At 38.6% G+C, this 11662-nt stretch overlaps 1 protein-coding gene across 1 annotated transcript; it reads left to right on the top strand.

Annotated features, from left to right (window-relative positions):
* Positions 1 to 39: 39 nt before the first annotated feature.
* On the top strand, positions 40 to 9753 carry LOC145489566 (serine/threonine-protein kinase Pink1, mitochondrial-like). The gene is made up of 14 exons (XM_081468552.1): positions 40 to 205; positions 306 to 491; positions 668 to 745; positions 2118 to 2221; positions 2367 to 2492; positions 3581 to 3640; positions 3985 to 4045; positions 4302 to 4470; positions 5281 to 5578; positions 6375 to 6429; positions 6952 to 7063; positions 8228 to 8386; positions 8718 to 8781; positions 8939 to 9753. Exons 1-14 carry the CDS (start codon positions 142 to 144, stop codon positions 9017 to 9019), a joined length of 1617 nt encoding a protein of 538 aa, XP_081324678.1. The 5' UTR covers positions 40 to 141; the 3' UTR covers positions 9020 to 9753.
* Positions 9754 to 11662: the final 1909 nt, after the last annotated feature.

Genomic DNA, 11662 nt, shown 5'->3' with positions numbered 1-11662 from the left:
TTGGTAGCCAAGCCTTCATGTTATTGTGGAACTTGTGAAGCAGTCTTGTGCTGACTAATGCGTTTTACACACTGAAAACGTCATCTGGTGGTTGTTCTCCAGATATTACAAGATGTGAAGGTTTAAAGAATCTTCAAGGAAATGTCGGTCTTCCGATTTGGTCGTTCTCTCGTAAGGTCGTTTTGTAAGCAGTTTACCGACAAAGGTAAAACCCTTCAGGCTGTTATTTTGGCACTGTCTATCACTTGCTTTTGGTGTTTTGGTTTCGATTTTGCAAAGTTGTTTATGATCTGTTGGTTTCAAAGGATCAGGGAAGGTCGCAGCAAAGTCAGGCTTAGGAAGCGGTGGTGAAATCAGAGAGAGCCACAGAGCTTCTGCCAGACAGTTAGTTGTTGCTTCCCGAGCTTCGCAGAATGCCAGTCTGTTTGGAAGACTTTTATGGAGGGGTTTCACGTCCGCCGTATCAGTTACCCAGGCGGCCTCGTTAAGGCGTAAGTTTCCTTGAGTTTCCTCCTTTAACCGGTTTGTAGGCCCATTTTCTTTTGTCAGTCTACTTTCTACAAACTCTTGTAATCTGGACCGATAATATTGTGCCTTGGGGAAGAATTTTTTTAAAATTAAATTTAACCTTATAGCCCTAAAAATCTCTTCTTTTGTTTATTCATAGGAATGGCAGTATCAAGGTTTCTGAGAGGTTGTGGACCCAAGGCTCCTGTTTTTGCCTTCCTCGGGTTTGCATATGCTAGTAAGCAACCAGTGCAGTTTAATTTGCACACTACAACCTACATTAATCAAAATGTTGGTCAATTGTTATGGATCAGCAGGTATATTTTACAGGTTGCAGGTTGCAGGTTGAGATGTAATTATAACTGTAAAACCGCTGGCACTTAAGGTCATTCCACTGAAATAGAACCTGCACTGAGATTTTTGTGAAACTTTGCCTATTGATTGTTTACATTATAGGAACTTAAATTTTGAAATAAAAATGAGGGGTCCCCATGTTCGTTTAGGAGCAACAGCACCTTGTTTATACACATATAAATCCTTATAATAGCACCATGATTGTAGTCACGATTGCTTGCTAAATTCATGTTTCTGATGATTGCTTTTTGTTCTACACTGAGAATTGGTCCATATTTATTTTACACAGAGAAATTTATTACTCAATTCAAAACAACAGAAAAAAAATGATAGGTCACCATACTCGTTTGCGAGAAAATGACGATTTACCTCTGTGGCAAGATCCAGCTGTAAAGAAAAAGCCGCCATTTTTTAATGCGCACGCGCTAATCACGCGTGAAATTATGCGCAGTGGGGATGCGCAATGCAATACTGGGGAATAACCTTAAAAGAAACATACAGGTAGTAGACTTGCCGTGACTGTTACATGATGCTGTTTACAATTATTGCTCAGAAAGGTGGCTTCACATTAGTGCCCAACCAACCAAAGCGATGGGAGGAGAGTATATTCCTATGATTTTAAGCCTGCAATGAATTATTATTTTTGAAGAAACATCTGAAATATCATCTGAAATATCTGCTGAATTTGGTTTCTTCCCTGTGAGTAGCAAGATGAAAGCACACTGAGCTTGTGCTAGTATATTCCATCGGTTAAAATCTTATATTATTTCATTTCTACACTTATTTGCTTCATTTGTGATGGCAATCTTCTGTTGTTGAGGGAAGACCCGAGCCAAATCTGGAATCGATGGAAACATCTGTGGAGCAGCCATCCAGGTGGCTTTGAGGAGATTTCACTGGTCTCAGCATGTCAATCGGTAAATACTTATAGTGGATCGATCGTGTTTTCACTGTGTGAAAGATACGAACTACTTTATGTAAGAACCCCTGATGAGTATATAGGTTATTAGTTATTTTTAGTGCCAGTGGTTTTCCAGTTATAATTAAATTTCAACCTGCAACCTGCAAAATATAACTGCCGGTTATGGAAACGAATCTGATATTAAATTCCCTATACAAAGCACAGGCACAGGCCAAATTATCCAGTAGAATTATTTGATCTTGACTTACATGCATTTGGATGAGGTTAAGTCTGCGTCAGGCTAGTGGCCCATATTGCCGGAGCTTATCCCAATTTCTTTCTTTGGATAATTTAGGTAATAATGTACAGCCTCCAAAGGATGTGCAGGAAAAAGAACAGTTTCATGAACTGCATCAGTGGATTCAGAAAGTTCTTTGCACTGAACACATGTTTGTGCAGGTACAGTGTACATGTATAAATTAGACAAGAGGTAATGGCAAAAACTTTGCAACTCTCCTGTGGGTTTCACAAATTTTGTGACCATGAACAATGTATCTAGGCTTGTTGAAGTTAACTCTGTACTATTTTTTCCTTGTATCTGCAGCATCAAGAGAATGTTGAGCAGCCTTCTCTTGCTGGGCTTAAACTAAAGGACTATGAAGTTGGCAGAAGACTTGGGGAAAGTTCATCAAACTCTGCAGTCTATGCAGCGGAATACAGGGGGCATGAGGTACTGTATAAGCATAACTTATGTACGATGTAAACAACCACTTTGAAATTACACAACTTTTAGCTGAGCAAGCAAAGTAGGCATGCAATGCATGCAGACGAATTCCTACATGTAGATTGCTATCTGATTGGACTCCTTTGCACATAATGCAAGTATATGGCACTACAACAAACACAACAACAGTAGTTTATTTCTACTACTGTAAACAACTAAGAGAATTTACAAGATTGTAATTATAAATATATAAATAAACAGTACAGTACATACAGTTGTGGAACACCCAAAATAACTAAAGAGCTAAACTAGTTGGGTGACCATAATTATAATAATTAAAAATGTAAGAGTCAGGAAAGAGGTACAACAAATACATTGGTACACATAAGTATCACAAACTTGGTACAAGATTAAATATACAAAACAAAACAAAATAAATAGATATAAACCATCAAAATATCAGTAAAGATTAATAGAGACTAATGAAATGCGAAGTTAGTTCTTATTTAAATTGATTAGAAGTACAAGACTTGAATCTTTCATCAAGTTCATTCCATAATTTAGGTCCATTAAATCGAATATTAAATTTGCCATAATTTGTTCGAATTTTTGGAAGATAGAAAGTAGATCTAGATGCAAAGCGAGTATTTACACTAGGTACATTTTGTAACATTTTGTTGCTGCACATTCTCAAGTAACTACATGATTAGTGAGAAATTTAACCAAGTTATGATAACTACCAAACTCAGACATAAATATTGTTGTTGTAATAATTTTTGTGTGCACAGTGATAACCAGTTGATGTATTATTATTATTATTATTATTATTATTACCTGATCACGAATCACCTATGTTTAATTTTTTTTCCATTGATTGGTTATTTAATGCTTCAGTTGTGACACTCTTCTATCAATTACTATCACAAAATGTCAATTGAAACACAGCTGCTAAGAAAAGACATATCTATATGTACTTCATTACTGTTGTTTTTGGACTTCCCTGTATTTATGCATAATGCTAATGCCATACATATACTGTAACATGTATTTAAATCAATAAGATTATTTATATTCTATGTTCTCTTTCAAAACAGTATGCTGTGAAGATGTTATTTAACTTTGGAGCAAGATCTCAGAGCAGTACACTGCACAGAATGAGTCATCTTTGTTATTAATTCTATCAGGGTAAAAACACAGACTGCGGACTGGGGCGCAGATGTTCACTGCAATTAGCCTGAATAATCCTGTATATGATCAACACTCCATAATAGAAATAACACAATAAATACTTAAGAAGTTTGTAGTCTGTAGTCTGCATTTTACCCCCAGTCTACAGTGTGCAGTTTGCATTTTGCACTGCCCAGTTGTTAATTTTACAAAAGGCTAGTTATTGATATTAATTTTGTTTTGCAGAAGCACTATGATACTTACATGGCATAATAATGGATTTATCAATGGTTGACTTAAAATAAATTTGGAACTTTTTCCTTTTCTTCAGGAGTTTGCAAAAGAGTATCAGGTTCTTTCTGTGGAGAAGCAACAAAACACTTCTGAAGCAGGTATTAAAAATTTATTATATGAAACCTTTCATCCACTTACTGAGGTTTTGTTCTCATTAAAGCAGTAACATGACACAATGTAACTCAAGTCCTGAAGGGGTTATTTGTTAAGCTCTGTATAGTAGATAACTATTGACAAAAGGTAAAAAAATTTTTGCTACCCTTTTCTTGAATTAACAAGACCTGGATATTTCTTCAACAAGGACTCATTGAGCGGGATTTAATTAACAACAAGAGCAAATCAATGATTCTACAGGTCCATCATACACAAGCATACCACCCCATCCAAACATCATGCCAGTTCTTCATGTATTTGCTGACAACATTCCTTGCCTGCCCGATGCCTTGACCAGCTATCCAGCAGCTTTACCTTTCAACAATGGAGGCTTTGCCAGGAATCGCACAATGTTTTTAGTTATGCCAAGGTTGGTACCTAGCAACGGAGTATACAGAGGACATGTACTATACTATTGATCCTAGACATCTGTTGAAATGGCTTTTTTTCAGGCCGTTTCATGCACCGTTGGTTTCATTCACATGATTTAAAGAAGTGATCACATGATGACAAGCATCTCTTGATGAAGGTGACCACAGTTTGCAGTACAGCTGTTGCAAATGCCTCACAAATACCAAGTTTGAGGTAAATCTCATCCATCCGATGGATTTTGCATCAGTCAAACTCTTCTCTGTAACATTTCTTATTGTATCTTTCTAGAAAGTGCGAAACATGACAAACTTGAAAACAAACTGTGAAGCAACTTTCCCGATAGCAGAGATTCACTCATCACATGACCATGAAATTCGTCATCACAAGATTGCTATTTTTGAATCATATGTGAATGAAACCAATGGTGCAAGCAAAGGCCTGAAAAAAATGCCATTTCAACAGATGTCTGGGATCAATAGTAAGAAAATAAATTACAATATTCATCTAGAGAAACTCATATCAGCCCTACATGTTGCTGGTTTTCATTCGGGTCCTCTATCCAGGTTGGATTGGAATTTGGAAATGTTGGTCTTTCAGGAGGAAGGGAAACATGAAGATCTAGAGAAAAATGCTAAGAGCTAAGGGACAACCAACAACAAACTCAACCCACATATAGTACCAGGCTAGAATTGAAACTAGGCCGCATTGGTGGAGGGCGATTGCTCTCACCACTGTGCCATCTCTGCTCATCAGATCCCATATGACTAAAATAATATCTTTTGCCTCTTCAATTTGCTGTTTTCTACAGGTATAGCAGAACAGTCCAAGAATACATAGCATCAAGCGGAGCCTTAGACCCACGAGTATCCACCCTGCTTCTGCTTCAGCTTCTAGAAGGTATTGCACATCTAGTTAGACATGGGGTTGCACACAGAGACCTCAAGACTGATAACTTACTTCTGGATGAGAGCACCAGCGGCTTGTGTCCTCGGCTTGTGATAGCTGATTTTGGTTGCTGTCTGGCAGACAGAGAGTGGGGGCTGGTGCTTCCATTCTACACAGCAGAGATTGATCGGGGAGGCAACTGCAACCTTATGGCTCCTGAGGTATGGAACAACATGGTATAGTACAGTAAAGCCTTAAAGCCTGGTCACTTGTAAGTCTGGCACTTAACTCCTATAACACAAAGCAGCTACATGTCAGAATATTGCTACTTCCCTTGGATGAGATGCTAGTCCATTACGTGTTATTCCCTAGCATTCTGTCAGGTTGCCCCATCAATTTTAAAATTTACCACTGAGTAGAAAGAGGTACTGTGAGAATAAAGTGCCAAGTGTCCAAGATTGCAGCATAGTCACATGTTAACCTTGTACTATACAGGATTATAAAATTTCGTATCATTTTACATTGTGCATTAATTATCAGAAACTGCTCTGCTAGAAATGTTTCATCTTGCTGAATGATCATTTGTCACTTTGCATGTGGGACCTAAGGCCTTATGCGTCCAATGGTGCAGTAAGGACTGATGATGATGACTTGTGGGACCTATATAATTATATAATTTACAGTCTGAATAGGACATTTATTAAATATGCATTTTCAATTCTGAGAACTACAGTATTATGGTCTTACCTAAATCAACAGCACTGTCACCCATTATAATCTCATACTTTTATAATTTTCATACAACGTTTTCCTGAAAATACACTGCGAGTTTAAACATAAGAGAAAAAAAGGAACATATTCGTGTCAAAGAGAACCCAACCTCTACTTACCTATTTCCACGTTACATGTCTATTTATATGTTCAAATATTTGTTAATCCCTTATTGCTATGAATATAGTCAATAATTTCTTTCACTTAATCTGATGTATTTTTACAAAACTACTAATAATTTTGTAGATTGCTTGCGCCACTCCTGGTCAGGGTTCTGTTCTGGATTACACCAATTCTGACGGTAAGTGTTGTATTGTGGGGAGTGAGTGCTACGTACTGAGAACTAAATTTTTGTTGCAAAAAATTGAAAACCAGTGGAAGGGAGACAACAAGGGGTTGCCATTGCTACCACAGCTGTTTCATGTCCTCCCAGAACTCTTACCAAAGTGAGAAAATATGGCTTGAGCAGCCCTCCACAAAAGTAAACTTAACAGTCCACAACATTAATAGTCAATTAAACTGTCTAGTAGTAACTCCAGTTTAAGGGCCCTCTCTTAAGGTGTACATGCACTCTATGTTCTTTAGAATGAGGTTGAATCATTGAGAAGTCATGTTTGTATTTTTTGCCTTGTCTCATCCATCACTACCAGGTACAGTTGTAGGTATCATTTCTCTATAGCTCTTTGGGTGTGGCACTGGCTGTGGTCTGGCATACCACACTAGTGGTCTCCAACCACTACGTGATACTGGGTCTGAAATGGGCAGCTACAACTAGGTAGATGCTTTAATCTGCATGTATCTTTTCCTCTCCTTTATTTTGTAGCCTGGGCAGCTGGAGCCATTGCTTATGAACTGTTTGGTGGTGTAAATCCATTTGGCTGGGACAGATTGCATAGCAGAACATACCACAATGAACAGCTACCTCTGCTTGCCAAGTAAGACAAATAGATCCAGGACCAACCATGAAAACACTGCTTTCCCTTTGCCTAAAACACAAATCAAATCATACATACCAGAACATACCAGCCTTATTCAAAAATCATAAAGAAATGACAGTGATAAATAAAAATATATATTATGTACAGGTAATATGCCCTAAAACAACTCTTCAGAAATAGAGACTTGATGTGTGAGTAACCTACTCTAAGTGGAAACCTGTGACACATCTCAATAACTAATTCACTACATTCAAACGAACAAAAATTATTTACCACTTAAATATCTACAAAAACAGGTACATCTCTAGCCCAGTGGCCGAACTTAAAGCATCTGAAGCATCGTGTGCAATCCATGTAAGCATCTCTGCCACCTGGAAATAAATGAAAACAAAGGCAGTATCGGGCAATGGATAAACAGGAACAGATTAAAGGAACATATCTGAAAGAGGGTGGGAGGGCGGGCTATACTCGTGACAAGACAGTGACAGCAAGACAGTAAATTTATTCAACACAATATCTTAGTCATTTGTTGCAGTGCTGGCTTTCAACTTCACCCCAGAATGAATTCCCTTGCTTTCTGCATTCCATGCCCAGGGGGTACTCTATAAAGTTCTATATGGGGAGGCTTGACCCCGAGGTCCAACCCGATACCCCTTTTGTATACCATCTTGACAGAAAAGGTACCCCTTTCATATACCTTTAATTGAAAAAAGGTACTCGTTTCACATACTTTCATAACTGGCCTGTATAATGAATAAATCACCAAAAAAGGAGTCTTCTACTCATTTTCATGTAGTGCGCCTAATAAAAGAAATCGTACAGCCATAAGGTGCGTCAAGAGCCCTTAAAGTAACTAAATGACAGATTTCCCTCTACCCAACTTGTGAAATCACTACCCTTGTATATACCTGAAGCCTGAAAACGGTCCCCATTTCAGGGGGAGCCTTCCCATATAGGCCATTATAGGAAGTACCCCCAGGTCCATGCTGGAACAAGAGAACTAGTAAATATCTATTTCTTCTCAAACAGTATGATTAAGTATCCTTAAACATAACCCAAAGTTATCCACTGAATCGCAATCTTTATGTTAACTATACATAAAGCAGCTTTGTTTTGAAACAGCACATGTGCATGTACTTCTGTATTTTCCGTGTTTGTCAGGGCCCCAGTGGGAGTGAGGAAAGTTGTGTCCCTGCTTCTGAGAAGAGACCCCTCTGAGCGAATAACCGCTGACATAGCAGTCAACATGCTGACCTTAGTGTTGTGGGCCCCAACTGCCTGGCTCCACAGCAAACATGTGTCTGTTATTGACATCGACAGGTGAGCCATTGATTCAAGAATGAAAACCTTATGGCTCCTTTTAAAAAAGTCAGGTCTCCACAACCTGTAGATATAATTGTTTTAACCATTCAGGTAATGTAAATGTAGATGTTATCTTTTCAACTACATATATGTATCCCAAAAAAAACTAAGCCTAATTTGTGTCACACTATTTTTCCAGTGCTTTTCTTAGACTGAATGTTTGTACTTTCAAGACTTGTTGGCTTGTGGCACTTTGCACCTGCCACAGAATGGCACTCGGCATTATGGCTCCTGCTTACACTAACAGTAACTGTGTCTTCTTCTTCACTAACATCGTCTTTACCCACAGGTGGCTTGTTGGTCTTTCAGTTCAGATGGTAGTTCACAAAGGAGAGTGGACTCTTGAGAATGAGGTCAGTTGATTATGTATCAGTATTTACAACAAAGATATCAGATCATATCAGTTTCTAACGATCTTGTTGAGCTGCATGACAATGCTGTGTGTTCTTGACAACGAGCTAGTAATGTAAGGAGATATCAATCATTGATCAAGTTTCTTTGCTTCAATAGGTCCTGTATCGATTTTTGTGTCATGCCACAACCGAAGACATCACCAATGCTCTTGAACTGCTGACGGAAGATATGGCATAAAATTACTCAATAACAGTTATAAACAACCGGTTGCACTGGCTTTGTCTTGAGCCTTGAATTTGTAAATAAGCCATCACCAGTATAATCTGAAACATGTCCACAATTGATAAAGAGTGCTATATTCCTTCGTAGCAGTTATTTGGGACGTCACGCAACGTTTCCTTTTTAAAGGAAGAAAAGACGACCAAAACGACAGCTATGGAGGAGAATGAGGCCCCATTAAGGAGGGGGGATATGAGTATCCCACATCTCCTTACTTTTAGCCTAAATATCCCGGATCTCGCTAATTCCTATTGCAAAAATTGACGATTTTCTTACTCGATATCCCGTTTTATCTGATCCAAATATCCCATGTATCCCGAAAACTCCTAGTAGGACTAATAGGGCCACGAGAATTTCATATGTGTTGAGTCAGTGGCCTGGTATTCCTGTGGTGAGAAATGAAAGTTCAGTCATCCAAAGTCTGTGTTCCACGTCACCTAAAAGTTGTATCACATGAAGTGTTAACGAATGTGTTTGTGGAGGTAGTGCTAAATAAGCCTAAGTCTAAACAAGCCCTGATTGTGATTTCTGGAATATCTGAAATTAGACTGGAGTGCAATCTTTGAAGTTTTTCGTACCACAAGCTTTTCTTTTCCGAACTCTGTTAATCAGTAATAGTGACAGTAATACTAGAGGGCTTGCTCTTGTAAAGTTTATATTTGTGATAAAAGTAAATGTTGGGTTTTTTCTTACATTGTAAAAAAGTTTCTCTTTTCCATTGTCAAATGAACCGCTATACTAAGATGAGCCCTATTTTCTAATCCAAAGTTTTCGCTAACGTCGACTTGAGAATCTGCGCAACTTACCTGACAACTGACACCATTTTTAGCTACTCGAAACCGCGCTAAGACAGGGCACGCACTTGAGAACAGTAGCACACACTCAGTCACGTAAGTATTTCCCATCACTGAACTTTTTAATCGTGAGCCAAACAGCACAATACATGCCCTCGCTTAAGATAGTTTATCACAATACGTCATATTAAAGTCAGATCTCTAAATGAGCCTGACGTTGCCTCGAACAAAACATCAAATATAACGTTTGTCAGCGGCAGCTTTTTTAGTTCTCGTCACGTCATAATGATTTTGACAATACTTTTCAATTTCTCATAACGTATTTAACGTTTTGGTAAAGTACATTGGAACCAACGGGCCGTAATAATTAACGGGGTAAGGTCAAATTTCATGACTGGTCAGTAAGTAAGTAACTTTATTTCAACTCGGGTTGATGAGGCGGATTAGGCCCCTAGCAATACAGTCATGCTAATATGCCGAGAAAAATATATAAAAAATTTTAAAAAATTAAAAAAAAATTAAGCGTCGGGAATACAGATATAATTTTTTAAAAAATTGAAACTTTAGTCACTACATACAATATCAACAGTGGAAAAACGAACGCAACTGGTTTGAGTGGCCGTGTAAACGGGGAACAATTGTAAGAGACTATACAGGTCGAGATTTCAGAATGTGGCCGTAGGCCTTATTAACAGGGTGGCCGCATTAACGGGATTTTCTTATGAGAAAATGTATGGGCGTTTCACCGGGACAAAAATAAACTGAACGTAATAACGAGGTGACCGTAAGCCGGGCAGGGCGGTACATTTGACAAAGGGGTATGCCGTAAAATTCCGAAAATAAGCCCCTCCATGTATAAGCCCCTCCAAATATAAGCCCCCAAACTCGTGACGCAAAAGATCCTCGTTAAATCACCCCACCGAATATAAAGCCCCCAGGGGCTTATACTCGGAAATTGCCCTCAAATACAAAATAAAAGAAAGCAAAACGGTACAGTATCACAATCTTCTTTTTATGTGAACAGTACCAGGTGTTTCGCACCTGTTTATTGATGTTACCTTACCTTTGAACTGAGCATTGCGTTTTCAATGAAGTAGTTTGCGGTTGTTTTAAGTTTCCTCAGGGCGAGTTTCAGGAAAAACTTCGTGCAAATTACTGACATAGATTTCCCTCCAACTATAAGCTTGAGACGCAAATTTCCCTCCGTAGATAAGCCCCTTCGAACATAAGCCTCCAAAAAATAAGACCCTCGAAAAGGGCCTTTGAAAAATTCGGAATTACTGTATTTGAAGAACGCGGCCTATCACGAAAACTCCCGGCGTTCATTGCGGCCTATTTTTTCCCGCCAAAACAGCCAGCAGCGCGCGCCCGGTGTTTTCCTTTCACCTCTGCTCTGTGCAAATGTTGCGGGGAAATGTTCAAAAAAGGATTATTCTCTCCAATTTCGACTCTACAGTTAAGAGCCACAGTAAACCTAATATAAGACAGGCAAACCTTTATGCAGACGTCGAGGAATTCGCTAACAGTAACCGTAACCAAAGAACGGTGAAGAAAACAGCTTTGGATATCATTGTACCTTTGTACATTACAGCGGAAGCGGTTAACATTGTAAACTTTTGGTTATCCGCAAAGCAGGTGGAGGAATCGGAACTGGAAACGGTAACGTTAAAATCTTTAAGCTCCTTTGTCGCAGTAAGCAGCTTAAGCTCATATTTAGTCGAAATTAAGTGACAAACTTGCCTTTTTTGTAAGTTTTCTGTACACGTGTGCCAGTGTGACTGAAATGGGGCATTGGATGAAATAGCTC

This window comes from Orbicella franksi, chromosome 1 (assembly GCF_964199315.1).
Source record: "Orbicella franksi chromosome 1, jaOrbFran1.1, whole genome shotgun sequence".
NCBI lineage: Eukaryota > Metazoa > Cnidaria > Anthozoa > Scleractinia > Merulinidae > Orbicella > Orbicella franksi.
This window is presented reverse-complemented; position numbering and strand designations above follow the sequence as displayed.

What these genes read in the sequence shown, in the direction of transcription:
- LOC145489566 (XM_081468552.1), top strand. Translation starts at nt 142, where the DNA reads ATGTCGGTCTTCCGATTTGGTCGTTCTCTCGTAAGGTCGTTTTGTAAG. An exon ending in ATGTTTTTAGTTATGCCAAG is followed by an intron (nt 4,471 to 5,280) that starts GTTGGTACCTAG and finishes TGTTTTCTACAG; the next exon opens with GTATAGCAGAACAGTCCAAG. An exon ending in TCTGTTATTGACATCGACAG is followed by an intron (nt 8,387 to 8,717) that starts GTGAGCCATTGA and finishes CTTTACCCACAG; the next exon opens with GTGGCTTGTTGGTCTTTCAG.